This window comes from Sorex fumeus, unplaced genomic scaffold (genome assembly GCF_029834395.1).
Source record: "Sorex fumeus unplaced genomic scaffold, SorFum_2.1 ptg000001l, whole genome shotgun sequence".
NCBI classification, from domain to species: Eukaryota; Metazoa; Chordata; class Mammalia; order Eulipotyphla; family Soricidae; genus Sorex; species Sorex fumeus.
Window position 1 is genome coordinate 4,477,114 of NW_026606058.1, and position 17,623 is coordinate 4,494,736.

The 17,623-nt window shown below is 44.5% G+C and overlaps 1 protein-coding gene across 1 annotated transcript in view; it reads right to left on the reverse strand.

The window, feature by feature from the left end:
• Positions 1-17,623, reverse strand: part of LOC130034113 (leucine-rich repeat-containing protein 37A3-like) — a 54,640-nt gene that overhangs the window by 19,185 nt on the left and 17,832 nt on the right. Inside the window, exons 6-9 of the mRNA XM_056125703.1 lie at positions 15,429-15,500; positions 14,486-14,566; positions 2,969-3,040; positions 1,892-1,966 (exon numbers count right to left, since the gene is read on the reverse strand). Coding sequence (XP_055981678.1) covers positions 1,892-1,966; positions 2,969-3,040; positions 14,486-14,566; positions 15,429-15,500 — 300 coding nt within the window. The remainder of the gene's footprint in view (positions 1-1,891; positions 1,967-2,968; positions 3,041-14,485; positions 14,567-15,428; positions 15,501-17,623) is intronic.

Below are 17,623 nucleotides of genomic sequence, written 5' to 3' on the forward strand. Positions count from 1 at the left end.
ACGGAGTCCAGTGGCATGGTTATGGGGGCCTCATTTTATGCTTCCTTCTGGAGGAACAGCTATGAGTTCTGGAGGGTGGCTGATGACGAGGTTATCTGGCGCTGGCAGGGTGTGGCTTATGGCTTATGCTAATATTAGAGTTAATTATAATTTGGGACACTTCAGAGCCTTGTATTGCTCCCCAATTCAGAACATTCTTTAGTTCCTTTTGCCCAGGCTGAGCCTACTGGACTCCAATCAATATTTTTTCCATAAGAGGAATCAATATAGATTCTAGCTTTTTCTCCTCTACATCGTTTCCAATATATCCAGTTTTCTAATTCAATAACTTTAGGGAGTTCACATAGGAGGCAGAGATGGTAGAGTATCATAACTTTCACTTCCAGTATCCAGAAACCCATTTGCTGCGAGCAATAACAATGGTTTTTTTTTTTTTTTGCATTTTGGGTCACACCTGGCAATGCTCAGGGGTTACTCCTGGCTCATGCACTCAGGAATTGCTCCTGGCGGTGCTCAGGGGACCATATGGGGTGCTGGGAATCGAACCTGTGTTGGCCATGTTGGCTGCGTGCAAGGCAAACGCCCTACCCGCTGTGCTATTGCTCGAGCCCCAATGTTTTTTTTTTTTAAGCAATGGTTTTTTATTGCTTCAGTAGATTCAGTAGAATTGTGATATTCAGCCATTCAGTATTGCGTGTGTGTTTTTAAGCAATGACTCCCGTTGCTAGTGCAGATAGGCATCCCTTCCACCCTGATAACATATTCAGGAAAATTTGTGCCTTCTTCTTTGGGTTTGATTAGGTCTCTACCATCAGCCTGGCACCAAGTCTGGTGGCACGGCTATGGGGTCCTCATGTTATGTTCCCTTCTGGGAGAAGTAGCCCTGTGATCTGGATGCTGGCTGATGACGAGATTATCTAGCGCTGGCAGGAGGTGGCTTCTGGGAGTGACCCCTGTGTCACTGAAGACTGGGGGAAACAGGCAGAGGATCTCTGCTTCCGGGTCCTGTTGAGCCCAGAATCCAAGCTCACAAAGTTCCACATTACCTGGGTTCCTTGGGACTTCACTCATGCGTGAGACTCAGCCCGAGTGAGAGGGGAGTGGCCAGGAGCATGGTGGTGGTTGGGTTGTGGAGGTCGACTGCCGGGCTGGGTCCCACAGGAGTAGGGGGGGGAATGAGAGAGACAGGCCCATCCCCTATCCCTGGAGGCCTGGAGTTTGCTGTCACTGAAACTGCATACCTGCACTTCTCATTGGGTTCTGGATGTTGGTGGCCCCTGGGATTTTTAGGGGGCAGGTGGGACCCTGGAGGTCATGCCCACAAACTGCCTCTGGCTGCTTCTTAAGCTCCTTAATGGTCATGATCCAGAGATACACAAAAGAATTTCTGAACTGAGCAGCTCTCTGCCTTCTCCCCATCCTAATTATCTAAAACTTTAGAATTCCAGGAACACACAGCCACTTTTGTGGCCGAACGGCATTGTACTATTCATAACAAGCAATACAAACGAGAGTATGAGGGAAATTGTCTGCCATAGAGGCAGGGGGAGGGGTGGGATGGGGGCGGGTATACTGGGGACATTGGTGGTGGAAGATGTGCACTGGTGGAGGGTTGGGTGTCCTATCATTGTATGACTGAAACTCAAACAGGGAAGCTTTGTAACTGTATCTCACGGATTCAATGATTTTAAAAAATAAATAAATAAAATTACCATTCTGAAAATAAAGTAATGTGGAGTTCATGCCAAATTCAATTAGCTTAATCAATGGCTGAATAAATACCAGTACCCCTACAAAAAGAGGGAGAGAGAGAGACTGAGAGAGAGAGAGAGAAAGAAATAAACAAGCCTTAAAAAAATTAAGTGAATTAAATGTCAGAAAATCAACTTACAGTTTTTCTAGCTTAAGATTCATCATGAGGATGTTTTGAACTGCTGCAAGTGTCACTTGTGTTGCTCCCATGTCTCTGAGGGAGAAAGCACAAGCATGATGTGAATCCAAATACAGAAGCTCTAGAGTTAAATAGATGAGATAAATGAAGTGATAACTTTGATTCTGGCTTTGCTGTAAATCCAGGTCAACTGTTTGCTGTAGACTATAATTCCAGAGAGCTCTTGCTGATAAAAGACTTTTCTATCATCAAATTAATGACACTTTGGAGAATAAAAAAATTTCCTTCCTTCCTTCCTTCCTTCCTTCCTTCCTTCCTTCCTTCCTTCCTTCTTTCCTCCCTCCCTCCCTCCTTCCTTCCTTTTCTCCCTCTCTCTCCCCTTCCTTCCCTCCTTCCTTCTCTTCTTCCCTGATTCCCTTCTTCCTTCCTTCCTTCCTTCCTTCCTTCCTTCCTTCCTTCCTTCCTTCCCTCCCTCCCTCCCTCCCTCCCTGCTTCCTTCCTTCCTTTCTTCCTTCCTTTCTTGTCCGACTTCTCATTCTAAATTGTATCTACTCCTTTCAATGATTCTTTTTCATGTGAGCTGCGGGTGGCCTTGGATTTTGGCCACATCTGATAGTACATGGGGGATATGTTGGGCACTGTACTTGTGGGTTACTCTGAGTAGAGATCTGGGGAACACATAAGGGGCCAGAGGTCGAATCCAGGCCTCCAAGCAAGCAGTGCATGGGCTCCAACCACTCACCTATCTGGTCCTCTTTTCTTTACTTTCTTTTTTCAATAATGTGTCCATTATTACTTGTTACTTTCTGAATAAATAATACTTCTACACGTATCTGTATGTTTCTTATCTATATGTACTCAACATAGCTCTTTTCCTCTGTTGGCTGTTGCCCATGTCATTCTTTCTTAATCTTTTCCTTTGAGAATAACTGTCATTTCAATAATCCAGTGTTAAAATTAAAATTATAACTTTTAAATTCAATGCAAAACACTTTATCTTTGACAGAAGTGGAGAAAAATAAAGACAGCAAATCATAGCAGAAACCATATAAGCTACAAACTTATTACAATACTTACAGATATTTTAATGCTGGCAATTTAAAAAGATAGGAATCTTCAATAGCTGTTAGGGGATTATGGCTGAGAATTCTAAAAAAGAATTAAAATTATATGCATAATCAGTATGTAGCATTAAAATTTATATTTAATTTATTGGCATGAAAAGGTAAAGGTAAAGGTAAAGGCCCTCCCGTTGATCATCGATTTGCTCGAGCGGGCCCAGTAACGTCTCCATTGGAGACTTTGTTGTTACTGTGTCTGGCACATCAAATACGTCACGGGGAGCTTGCCAGGCTCTGCCGTGCAGGCGAGATACTCTCGGTAGCTTGCCGGGCTCTCCAAGAGGGGCGGAGGAATCGAACTCGGGTCGGCCATGTTGGCCGCTTATAATCACGCTTAGAATCCATAAAGCATTCTTTTTTTTTCTTTTTGGGTCACACCTGGCGATGCACAGGGGTTACTCGTGGCCCATGCGCTTAGGAATTACCCCTGCTGGTGTTCGGGGGGAACATATGGAATACTGGGAATTTAACCCGTGTCAGCCGTGTGCAAGGCGAACACCCTACCCGCTGTGGTATTGCCCCAGCCCCAAGAATTCTCCCTTTGAGAAACACCCAAGTCTCTAGATGACAAAGTGAAGGGGAACCGGGGGGGGGGGGGGGAGAAAATAAATGTAGAGCAAAGAAAAAATATGCTGACAAATTTTTCCAAGTTGAAAACTCTAGGAATAGGGGCCAAATAGAACAGCAAGTGGGGCACTTGCCTTGCATGCAGCCCACTTGTGTTTCATTCCTGGAACCTTACACAGACCCTGGAACACACCAGGAGTGATCCCTGAACACAGCGTCAGGAGTAAGCGCTGGGCACCACTGGGCATGTCTCCCCATCAACCCCAAAGAAGAAATAAAACCCTAGGAGTGATGATGTCTGCAGAAGTCCTTGCTCTGCAGCAAATATTATTTCTAATGGATGCCTCTACAATTCAAAATGTTTCTTACACCCTGAGAAATTCAAACTACTTCATGACAACACACCCAGCTAAAGATTAAAATAGGGTCAATCCTTGGTTTTGGACAAAGAAGACATGGTCAATGGAAGAGGAGCTGTTGGAAGCTGTCTTCTTACCAGTCATTCCCACAGAGATCTTTGTGCCCTGACCTTTGTCACGCTGTATGTGATCACGGACTCACCTGTCAGTCTCCTGGACTTTCAGCTTCTTGAATGCCAGGGTCACCTGACTGTCACTGGTCTGACGATATCGGGTATTTACTAGACACTTCAGAAATAACATTATGGATATATTGGTCAAATGAACCAGTTCCTGCCCTCCCTCCCTCAGTTCCTCTCTCTTTTCTTTCTTTCTTTGGTTTGTGGGTCACACCCAGGAATGCTCAGGGATTACTCCTGGTGGTGCTTAGGGGACCATATGGAATGCCAGGCATCGAACCTTGGTCAGCCGCCTGCAAAGCACGCACCTTTCCTGCTATATTATCACTCCAGTACCAGAAGCAGTTCATTTTTGACAAAAGATTTTGTTCCAAGATGCTAGAATGAATTTTCTTCTTTTAAAAACATGCAAACTCTTTAAAACAAGCAAAGAAATACACAGGAGGGGAAAAAAACAGAAAGAAATTTTCAGTAAACTCTATTCAAGAAACACTGGCATACCCTTGCAGGATAGATAGATAGATATAGATATACATAGATATATATCCGCCACGCTCCGGGCTCCTTTCCAGATGCTCAGGCCAAGCCTCACGCATGAGTGTAGCCCCACAGAACCAGGTGAGGTGGGACTTTGTGACCTTGGACTCCAGACTCAATGGGGCCCGGAAACAGAGATCCTCTGCCTGCTTCCCCCAATCTCTGGAGACCCAGGGATCATGCCCATAATATCCACCCTGCAGGTGCCAGATAAATACCTCATCTGCTGACCTCCACTACGCAGCTGCCCCCATACTGCAGGCCGCTTTCTGGACAGTGTGGCCACAAAGCGCCATGCAACACAGCATAAGACACTTAATACCCATTTTCCAAAATTACCGCACCACTTTTTATGGGGTTCAAATATGGTGTAAACTATGGGAATGCCTGTAACGGTGATTAGAGGCCTCCCTAAAAGCCTCCATCCCTCTCAGAGAGCCTGGCAAGCTACAGAGAGTATCCCGCCCACACGGCAGAGCCTGGCAAGCTCCTGCCGACCTCACACATGAGTGTAGCCTCACAGAAGCAGGTGAGGTGGGACTTTGTGACCTTGGACTCCAGGCACGTACCCGTGGCATATTTGATATGCCAAAAACAGTAAAAACAATGGGCCTCATTGCCTTAACCTGAAAGAGCCCCCAATACGGCAGTGTTAATAAGGATAAACAAAGAGAGGCTGATAAAATCTCAGGGCCGAACTAGGCTGCCAAAACGAAGGACTAAAATGACTTTACTTTCAACGAACGTACGCTAGCATCCGAAGCACCCATCAAGGACCTGATGGTGCAATCGCAGATTAAGTATGACATCATTAGTCTGACCGAGATGAGAAGGCATCGATCACATCATGCCATTTACAACACTGGAGAAGAACTGTTCCTTGGAACATGTGACAATAGAGGCATCGGTGGTGTTGGTGTCCTGGTCAACATGAACTTGGCCATGAGCATTGATTCATATGAATGCCTAACAACCCAAATCAGACGATTACGCTTGAATAGATGTGGCTCACTGCTGGCAGTTTCCATCTTTGTTGTCTATACACCAATATCCAACTACGATGAAGAAGGTATTGAGAAGTTCTACATGGAGCTGAAGAAGTTCTATAAAGAAGACCACACCTCCTACAAGATCACTGTAGGTTATTTTAATGCCAAGATAGGACTGAGGAGGTTGCCCGAAGAACTCCACATTGGGACCAATGGCCTAGAATGGAACGAACAGGGTGAGAGACGATCTGAGTTCACCTTGTTGACCAAGACCATACATGGTAACTCACAGTTCCAGAAGGCCAAATCTAAACATTGGACATGGGAGTCCCCTGGGGGACAGTTCCACAGTGAAATTGACCACATCATTTTCAATGGACCGTTTTGCCTGACTGATGATGCTGTTGTCCCAAAATTCCAAAACGGATAGGACAACCATCTCCTTCATGCAAAATTCTACTTCACAGAGCAGGGAGAAAAGACTGCAAAGTTTAAGAAGAGAACTTCCAGAATGACCACCAAATGGGAGCTCTTTGGCACTACTGAGGCAACGTAGGAAGATGCCGTCGCTGACATCAACGAGGAATCCAATTGACTGGTTCAGCACCTCCATGACTGCTCACGGAATGCCAAGAGTGGGAAAGTCACAAACAGATGCCTGTCTTAGGAAACTCTCGAGCTCATTTGCCAACGTGGTTTGCAGCAAGCCTCTGGCAATCACAAGCTAATGTCCGAGCTCGCAAAGCTGTGCAGAAAAGCGATAAAGGAAGACCTCAAAGAGAGAAGAGCAATAGTGTTGGCTGATGCGGCAGAAGCTGGGAAAAATATTCGCAACACCTGCCTGTCCTTCGCCAACTATAAGTAAGACCAAGATGACTGCCCTCCGATGTCCTGTTTGATCTATCACATCTTCCAGAAGGGAAATGGAGAAGATTGTTCACGACTTCTACTTGGATCTCTTCGATAGCCATGTCCAAGTGCCCACATACAAATTCCGCAGGATGGATATGTCGTTCCCAACGTCCTCCTTTCCGAAATCCGACACGCCATTTCGTTGGTAAGAAGTGTACACCACCTGGCCCAGACAAGGTCAGACCCAAACACCTGAAGAATCTGACACCAGTACTGGTCAATACACTGGCTTGGCTCTTCACACTCTACCTATCTGAATGCAAGGTTCCTTCCCAATGGAAAACCAGCAGGACCATTCTGTTGTACAAGAAGGGAGACATCCAGGACATTGGCAACTATCGCCTGATCTGCCTGTTGTCCATCATCTACAAGCTGTCATCCTGAATAGGACTGGCAGAACACTAGAAGATGGACAACCATGCGTGCAAGCCGAGTTCCGAAAGAGATTCAGCGTGATCGACTATATCCACTACGCTCACTGAGATTTCGCAAGAGTTCAAGATGCCAAAGATGCCACTCTGCCTAACGTTCATCGATTTAAAAAAGGTCTTTTATTCTGTTGAGACTGACGTGGTCATCGAAGCCCTAGCCCAACAGAGCAGTCAAACTCAGTACATCAGGATCCTCTGTGGCTGTATTATGGATTCACCACTAGGACCTCACCATTCTACAAGAAAGTGATCATCGATGTTAAGAGAGGGGTTTGGCAGAGCGATACCATTTCACTGAAACTCTTCAGTGCCACCCTCAAGAACGTCATGTGATGACTGGAATGGGAAGGAATGGGAGTAAAGATATACAGTCAGCAACTACACCACCTCTGCTTCGCTGATGACATCGTTCTAATAACAGCAAACATTAACCAAGCATCACAACTGCTGGACGACTTTGACCGTGAGCATGAAAAGGTCAGACTGCAGCTGAACCTCACAATGCCTGGGAGGCTGGAGAGATAGCACAGCGGGTAGGGCACTTGCCTTGCACGCGGCTGACCCGGGTTTGATTCCCAGCATCCCATATGGTCCCCTGAGCACTGCCAGGAGTAACTACTCCTGAGTGCAGAGCCAGGAGTAACCCCTGTGCATTGCCAGGTGTGACCCAAAAAGCAAAAAAAAAAAAAAAAAAAGAAAAGAAAAATAACGACTGCCCGCCCAATATGGGCATTCCTTAAAAAACTAGAAATTGAGCTTCCATATGACCCCAAAATACCACTTCTGGAAATATATTCCAAGGGTACAATAAAGCACAGTAGAAATGACATCTGCACCTATATGTTCATTGCAGCATTGTTCACAATAGCCAGAATCTGGAAACAACCTATGTGCCCGAGAATAGATGACTGGTTAAAGAAACTTTGGTACACCTGCACAATGTAATACTATGCAGCTGTTAGGAAAGATGAAGTCATAAAATTTGCTTGTAAGTGGAAGGTCATGGAGAGTATCATGCTAAGTGAAATGAGTCAGAAAGAGAGGGACAGACATAGAATGGCTGCACTCATTTGTGGAATATAAAATGAGACTGACACCCAAGGACAGTAGAGACAAGGGCCAGAAAGATTGCTTCATAGTTGGTAGCCTATGTCATGAGCTGGGGGAAAAGGCAGCTGGAATAGAGAAGGGATCACTAAGTCAATGATGGTTGGAGGAATCGTTCGTGATAGGAGATGTGTACTGAAAGTACACAAAAAATCAAACGTGATGGTCTCTCAGTATCTATATTGCAAGTCATAATGCCCCAAAGTAGAGAAAGAGTATGGGGAAAATTGTCTGCTATAGAGGCAGGGGGAGGGTTGGGATTGTGGAAGGGGGAGATACTGGGGACATTGATGGTAGAAAGTGTGCACTGGTGGAGGGATGGGTGTTCGATCATTGTATGACTGAAACTCAAAGATGAAAGCTTTGTAACTGTAGATCACGGTGATTCAATTCAAAAAACAACTCTCAATAACTTTGTAAATTGTGGTTCTTTAAATATTTTTTTAAAAAGAGATGTGCACACAGTGAACTTCATATCTGTCCCCCAACCACGCAGGTTACCTGAACAAATATGGATACTTAGTTTGGGATAGACCTCACTGTCCTCTTGCTAGGGACCACAGAATCTCTAGTGGCTTCCAGCCCAGGCCACTGTGGCTGAGCAGATGGCTCTCTGCATGTGCGCATGGGGTGGAGTTCAGTCTCAGGAAAAGCAAGACCCCAAAAGGCACATGAATCCACCTGAAATTCAGGCAACGAAGGTCTTTGCTGCTCTTTGATATAAAAGAGAAACGGTGCGCAAGAACCACGCTGAGAAGTGGCACCCCTGACAAGCACAGGTGTGAGCTCCGCTCCTAGGACGTTCTTACACACAAGTAGAAGAGCGACCCCTGGTGGTCGTGTGTGCGAGTCTCCTGCCCCCCAAAAGGACAGAGGCCTTCAGCAAAGCGCCTGGCCAGGGGCCAAGCGCCTGGCCCTGATGTGGGATTTGAATATGGGAGCATCACAGCCAGGGCTGTGTATGACCCTCAGACATTTCGCAACAATAAAGAGGAGGAAAGCTAAACATGTTGGCAGGGGTTGGGGGTTGTTGGGAGACTACAGGGTGTGGCTGGACCACATCTGGGTGGTGCTCGGGAATGACCCCTGGCAGTGCTCTGGCAGCAGTACTAAGTTTAAACAGAAGATGTCTCCTTGCAAAGATGGGAGGAAAAGATGCACTTGGGAGACCAGAGTAGTTGCTGAATGTGATGAACTCCTCAACTTTCCAACCAGTCACCCCTAAACCATTCCAAGGTCCTGAGCGGCCTTCATCTTTAAGGTAGAAGCTTCTGAACTAGGAGAAGCTGCTGCCAGGAGTTCAGAACATAACCCCAAATGATAACAATGCCTTCGAGTAAGCTCTTGTGTGGACACTTATCTAAAGACAGGTCGTTATGCCTTGTGGCGGGGAGAGAGTGAGGGCTTCGCCGTGACCACAGCTCCGTCTGCCTTCACAGTGCAGCTCCCCACCTCACTGATCATCTCCACAGTGGGGTCACGTGGTCAGTGGGAACAAGTTTTGGGTTTCCTCTGTTCTATCTTAGTTCTTATGTCTTGGCAAAATACTGAAGTTCCACAAACAAGCCAGAGTGTCCACATGCTCTGTCTGAGTACGGCAGCACCTTTGTACTTTGTCAAGTCTTCAGTTGCTACCATCATGGAACTTGTATCGTTCGAACCGACGAAATGACTAAAAGAATTGTTTAAACGAGCCAGCAGTCTAGACCTGTGTAGGTGAATGAAGAAACACTTGAAAGTCAGAAGGAGAAAAAAAAGTTACTTGGGACCAGAGCAATCGTACAGCAGGTAGGACGTTTGCCTTGCACACAGCTGACCTGGGTTTGATCCCTGGTATCCCATATGGTCCCCCAGGCACCACCAGGAGTAATCGCGGAGAGGAGAGCCAGGAACAACCCCTGAGCATGGTGGTTTGGCCCATAAACATAAGCAAAAGGAAAAAAAACAAAACTGAACATTTAGGATTAGCAAACACTGTTGGATTTCCATAACATACTTCATTCCTGATTTCATCTGTAAGAGATATGATTACGACCCTTTCAAAAACAATGGTCAATTCCCCAAAATTTAGAAATTTAGCTCCCATTTGACCCAGCAATACCATTCCCGGGAATATATCCCAGAGAGGGAAACAAGCATAGCCGCAGTGACATCTGCACTTGTTTGTTCATTGCAGCACTCTTTACAATAGACAGAATCTGGAAAAAACCTGAGTGCCCGAGAACAGATGACTGGTTAAAGAAACTTGGTACATCTACACAATGGAGTACTATGCAGCTGTTAGAAAAGATGAAGTCATGAAATTTACATACAAGTGGTACTACATGGAAAGTATCATGCTAAGTGAAATGAGTCAGAAAGAGAGGGACAGACATAGAAGGACTGCATTCATCGGGGGAACATAAAGTAACAAACAAAATAGGAGACTAACACCCAGGAATAGCTGAGGTAAGTACCAGGAGGTTTACTCCATGGCTTGGAGGCCAGCCACACATGCTAGGGGAAAAGTTAGCTCAGATAGAGAAGGGAGCACCAAATAAAGGATTTTGGGAGGATCCTCCCAGGATGGAGGATGCATGCTGAAAGTGGACTATAGACCGAACATGATTGCCACTCAATGCCTCTTTTGCAAACCACAGCACCCAAAAGGAGAGAGAGAACAAAGGGGAATGCCCTGTCACAGAGGCAGGGTGGGATGGGGGACATAGGGGGTGGGAGGGATACTGGGATCCGTGGTGGTGGAAAATGGGCACTGGTGGAGGGATGGGTACTCGTTGTATACCTGAAACCCAAGCACAGAAATCTGTAAGTCTACAACTGTACCTCATGGTGTTTCACTAATAAAAGTTTTTTTAAAAAATGGCATCTTATAAATATTCTGGCAATTTATGGAAAATTTATTAATTTAGTTGCAAATTATTATGGCATTTGGGCTGGAGCGATAGCACAGCGGGTAGGGCGTTCGCCTTACGAGCGGCCAACATGGCTGACCCGAGTTCGATTCCTCCGCCCCTCTCGGAGAGCCCGGCAAGCTGCCGAGAGTATTGGATATGCCAGACACAGTAACAACAAAGTCTCCAATGGAGACGTTACTGGGCCCGCTCGAGCAAATCGACGATCAACGGGAGGGCCTTTACCTTTACCTTTACCTTATTGTAGGTGACCTGTTACTCATTCAACTGATAATGTGTTCCCCTCTCAGTGTTTATTAATATTATAGATGCTTCATTCAAGAAACTCACTACCTGCAACCCGCGAAGAAGCAAGGCTTTGTGGGTCCTGAATTTTATATAGTTTACTAAAACCCTGCTTAAAAAAATAAATGAAATGTAAAATTATGAATATAAAAATTGCTGGGATCTTCCCCGAGATCTTGCAAGTAAGGTTTGGAGTTCAGCTTCCTCATCAATTCACCTCAGCTGGGCCTGTTTTCTTTTGTGCTTAGGTTGATTACATCTGACGGGTCCTCAGCCCACTGAGCTCTCTCTCTGGCTCTCATCTCGAGCTCTTCCCAGGTATATTTAATGCAGGGAGTAAATCATGATCAACCCAGCTTCTAATCAACCCAGTCATTTGTCAGACAGGCAATAAAGTGACGTAACTGAAGGACTAGCATCCCTGGCCTTTGGAAAGAGATGTAACAACAGCTTTTTTTCCCCTTGTTGTTTTTGGGCTACACATGGCAGGGTGCTCAGGCCTTACTACTGGCTAAGCTCAGGGAGACCCTGTGGGGTGCTGAGGCTTAAACCTAGGTCATCCATGTGCAACGCAAGCCGCGCGTCCACGGTAATTGTGCTCCAGTCACAGAGTTTTGATCACACAGGAAAATTGTACCTGAAAGGAATGAGCTTGGTCATTTAGAAAAATTAGGGCTGGAGCGATAGCCCAGCGGTAGGGCGTTCGCCTTACAAGCGGCCAACATGGCCGACCCGAGTTCGATTCCTCCGCCCCTCTCGGAGAGCCTGGCAAGCTACCGAGAGTATTCGATATGCCAGACACAGTAACAACAAAGTCTCCAATGGAGACGTTACTGGGCCCGCTCGAGCAAATCGACGATCAACGGGAGGGCCTTTACATTTACCTTTACCTTTAGGACCCAAAGAAAGGAGCCCACCCCCCAAAACATTCGGGCCCCAACACATTCGGTGCTGGGGTGGGTAGTGCCATCACTGGTGTTTGGGGGTCACTTGGTGCAGTGCTGGTGAACCATGTCGTGCAGGGGCTTGACCCTCGGGCTCCAGCACTAAAGCGTGCACTATCTCCCCAGACTCCGTGACAATCTGTTGAGCTGACCGAATTGGTCGTAGGAGCTAGTTCTATTTAAATCACATGACAGGGATGATCATTTCTTTCCAGGTATCTCTGATTCTTTCATTACCTTTTTCTCTCATTTCAGAGTAAAATTTCAGTATCTCCGTATTTCTGTCCTCCCGTTGTTCATGGATTTGCTTGAGCGGGCCCAGTAACGTCTCCATTTTGAGACTTGTTGTTACTGAATTGAATATTGAATACGTCACGGGTAGCTCGACAGGCTTTGCTGTGCGGGCGAGATACTCTCGGTAGCTTGCCGGGCTTTCCGAGAGGGGCAGAGGAATCGAACCTGGCTCGGCTGGGCCGGCTGCGCACAAGGCAAACGCCCTACCGCTGTGCTGCAATGCAAATCAATCATCACCTTCTCCATTTTCAATTTGTTGGGTTTTCTTCTCATTTTGGGGGGCCACATTCTGAGGTGTGAATGGGGGTCACTCCCGGAAGTGCAAAGCGTGGGCTCCAGCTCTTTGAGCTGTCTCCTCAACCTCATTCATCATGAGTCTTTCTTAGTATACCACCCACCGTTATCTCCAGTGTCATCCCGCTATCTTGTTACCCTGCCGTCTGGACTAGCAGTGGGGCTCTCATGCTTTCCCACCAGCATCTGTCTTCTTTCCTTCAGTGTTTAAGGTTCTTGGTGACAAACACCCTGCTTTCTTCTTCTGTATAGACAGGCCTGACGCTCAGAAGAAATGTCACTCTGTGAATGCTCTTGAATGTCTTAACTTTTATGAACTATGATGCGTTTCCCCGCCCCCAACCCCCACCGTCTCCTATAAAACTATACCGAAACTGAGATTCTTATGATGCCTGGTATAATAAAATGCTTAGTAAAAATGCGGCATTAAAACAATGAGGTAACTATTATCTCTAAGCCTGCTCCTTACTAAACTGGTCTTCCGGGGAGTCAACTCAGGTCTACACCCATGAAGAATCACCGAGCTGCCTTCCTGCCCTACCTTCATCGAATCTGCAGGAAACTGTGTAAAACTGGATTTCTGAAACACAAGCAGGTGAAGACTCGTTTTCAAAGGAGGATCTTCTGCTTGAGTACAGAATTTCCTTTATGTCTCTGAACTTTGATCTGCTTGTGTCACATCAAATCAGAGAGAAATCAGAGAGAACTTTTCACTCAAAGGGTATAAAACCACAGACTTCTTACAGACGAGTAATCAGAAAAGTAAGTATAATGAAATTAGACAACAGCAACGTATTTTTGATGAATACTTTTCACTCAGTCTGACGTAACACAAACGCTTCTGGGGTCAGAGAGATAGTTTGAGATAGAGCACATGTCTGCCATGTATAAGGCCCAGAGTTTGATTCCACCGCACCACAGAACTCCAGGTGCCATACATGGCCTCCTTCTAGGTCAGCTGGCCAGTGTGAAGCCAGCTTTGCCAGGAGTGATCCTGGTCCCTCCCCAGCACTGCCAGGTATGAAGCCTATTGAACGTCTTTACCATAGCTTTTTCTACCTTTTGCCCTAGCTCAAAGGTTTATACTGAGCACAGTGAAATCAATTTGTATATATATCATTTTTTTCTTCAAAATAATGTTCGAGATTCTTAGGAGGGAAATATGCTAAGACAGACGTTCAGGAACTCTTCTGCTTCACCATGTGAAAGAAGCTACCAGCTATGAACGAATCCATAACTTTCCTTCCCTGCCAACTCCCAGTAAAAACTGCTATATCTAGTTCTTCCCAGCTCTTTGTTGCATACATTTAAGTGGTTAGGAACTTTGCACATGAACAGGAACCAAAGCTGGAATTAAACTGGGAATTTAAAGCCTCATTCACAGGTCAGCGCTGCACCAGTGGGAATCACAAGACAATGCTAACGGATGCCTTTCTGTTAGTGCTCATGCCAATAATCAGTAACAGGAAAAAGCAAAGCATGCCATGCGCCATGCAAATCTCTTGGCCTCTTCGTTCCTTAGTTTCCTCATTTGAAAAAAGGGACTGATCTCAAGACACACTTGTCAGAGTTCACACTGGCCTTATGACACTTAGCTAATAATAACTGTACGATGAGGTTATGCAGTTTTATTATATATATATTTATCTGCTTTTTCACTTACATTTTGTGTAAAAACTGCATTTCATGCCAGGACTGAAACGTTCCAAAGCTCAGTTCGGTGATTAAATTGCAACTAAGATTCCTACCAAAGAAAAAAAAGAAAAAAAAAAGATAAAAGCAGTGGCAGCAGCAGAAGAAAGAAGAAGGAAGAAGGAAGAAAGAAGAAGGAAGAAGAAGGACGAATTTTTTTGTTTTTTGGTTTTTGGGTCACACCCAGCATAACTTCTAATTCACATAAACACATTTCATGTGCTAAACATCACTGTGGACGACCTAAGCTTAAGGTTTATTCTTTGATGTTTATGATGCTGTGGGGGCATTAGACGCAAAATAGCAAATTTTGTATTAAGTATTTTAACAAATACTTAAGTAATTAAGTTCTCTAGGACAGGGATTCATGACTTCAGCACTACTACCACATGGGGGCTGGATAATTGGGGGGGGGGGGCGCTGTCCAGTACATTGTCGATATTCTGCAGTGTATCTGGAGGCCTCTGCTTACTAGATACCAACAGCATCATTACAGATCTGGCAATCAAAACAATAAAAAATCTGGAGACACTATCAAGGGTCATATGAGTACAAAATCATCCTGGTTGAGGGCCATTGTAATCGTTACTTACAGGCAAAAAAGGATTTGCTGTACAGTTCTAGTAGCCACTTTTAATGTTCTAATAATATTAAATTGAATAATAGAGGCTGACAATTAAGTGTTACAAAAATTCCAAAAATAGGGGCTGGAGTGATAGTACAGCGGGTAGGGCGTTTGCCTTGCACGTGGCCAACTCGGGTTCGATTCTCAGCATCCCATATGGTCCCCTGAGCACCACCAGGAGTAATTCCTGAGTGCATGAGCCAGGAGTAACCCCTGTGCATCACCAGGTATTACCCAAAAAACAAAACAAAAAAAAATCCAAAAATAATGAAGCATATTTTGAACTTACACAGATTGCAAATACGGTACTGCTTCAAATGTCCGCCTTTCAATAAACTGTATTTTATTGCAGGATAAATCTCTAGGGAAAGAAAAGGGAAAATATTGCTTCAATTAACTAACAAATATCTAATTTTAGGAATAACTAGTAGAAGTCAAAATAAATATTGAATGAGTAGATCTGAATGTTCCAGAATCCCTAACCTGGCTTTCCTTTTTCTCAACCACACATCTTCATGAATAAAATGTACGACTACTTGGTTCTAATATTGGAGTTAAACTTTTCTCGGAGCAGAGAATTGATGAGGTGATTTTATGTTCTAGATGGGGTTTAGTTTCTTATCTTCATGTAAAATTACTATATTTAATATAGTTATTTCAATATTCAAATGAACAGTCTCGTGTTTATATACCTTCCTGTGTAGCTGTTTTCTAGGCTAACAGAAACTAGCCTAGAAAAAATTAGCCTTTTTCATATAATATGAAAATCCCTTTAGACAGAACTTTGAACTAATTTAGAATTAAACTTTTCTATGATCATAGAAATTCAATTTTTGGTTCTACATTTTCTGAATATTCCATGAATTTCACTGCTTTAATTGTACAGTGGTGGAACAAAGAAAATCAGAGTACTGAACTTTGATTTGACTACAAGTGACTGTTCTGTATCTTTGAATTCTACTTAAGTTCTTTCACACATGACCAAGATGGGTATACCTATCTGCTAGCTCATCCCTCTTCTTCTCTTGCCTCCCTCCCTTCTTGGTCTCCTTCCTTCCTTGGCAGTTCTCAGGGCTTACTCCTGACTGCACACAGATCACTCTGTGGGTGCTCAAGGGATCTTGCATGGTGCTACGGATCAAACCTGGGTCACCCATGTGCAGAAGCAAGGCCCAGTCTTTCCTTTTCCAACATACAATGCTCACCGTCATGTATTAACCTTCCTAATAGTTCTCAAGTACCAGCCTCACTACTCCAAATCAACTGAAGCAGGAACTGTGGTGGGGGATTTCACAGGCCCACCCAGTGATCTGCTACAGGCCTGAGTGCCCCAGCGCAGGTGGGCACGAGGAAGCTCAGCATGCTAGCCCTGGCTTACAACACCTGGGTCTAGGTCCCTCCTCTTTCTCTTGGTCTTCTGAGAGCACTGAGGTGTTTTTCCTGTGTTTTACCTCTCTCCTGCTCTCTTTTTACGAGATTCTGTCCAAGATGTCTGTCTGACAATTGCCCAACATTTCCTACACTGGAATTTTTATCACCAGAACTCTCCTCGTGATAACCTCCTCTGCTCTTAATACTACTGCTATAGAATCCATCTGTATTAGCCTCGTATTTCCCATATAAATGTTCGTTTAAGTCATAGATCATTCGAAAATATGTTGACATAGGGTGTTAGAATGTTGTATTGCAAATCACAATGAGAAAAATATATTTTTTTTTAAATTCTGGGCTAATGGCATTCAAGTTCTTTATTTTCCTTATAATTCAGGTTTATTTTTATTTTATTTTTTAAATAATTTTTTATTAAACCAGCTTTTAAAAGTTTTGTAGAAAGGCCAGAAATTTAAAAATAATAATATTCTAGATTTTGCAGAGCATATTTTAATTTTTCTTTTTTTTTTACAGAAAAACACAAATGTAGATTTTACAAACACATAGTTTTCTTTTGCTCTTCAAGCTGTGCTCTCCCATGTATCTCACTTGCTAGTCTCTATGTTCCTTTGCTTTTTCACTTTCACGCTGGAAAAGCTGGTGCTCCCTCTCCAACATCACCCTCCTTTCTCTCCTCCCACATCTTCCTAAGCACCTTACATTCAATAAATCTATGCTGCTTCACTGTTGCACCTCTTTAAATTCTTTCCTGCAAGGGACAGGCGGTGAACCACGTTGCCTGTGATGAGGCTGGGACTGCTTTCCCGTTCCTGCTGGTGCAAGCTGGCAGGGTGAGGGGCCCTGGAAAGTTCTTTGGGGGAAGAATAAAACTAAAGAAGAAATTCTCTAGCCCCAAAGTAGCCCAAGAGCTTGTCCATCACATCATTTGAAATACAAATCCTCACATCTTTCTAAGTAAGTTTTAATAAAAGCTATCTTGCTTCACACACAAAATTAAAAAACAAAATCAATAAAACCATGGGCTGAAGCAATAGTACAGCTGGTGGGGCCTTTGCCTTGCATGCATCCCAAGAGCTCGACAATCACATCATT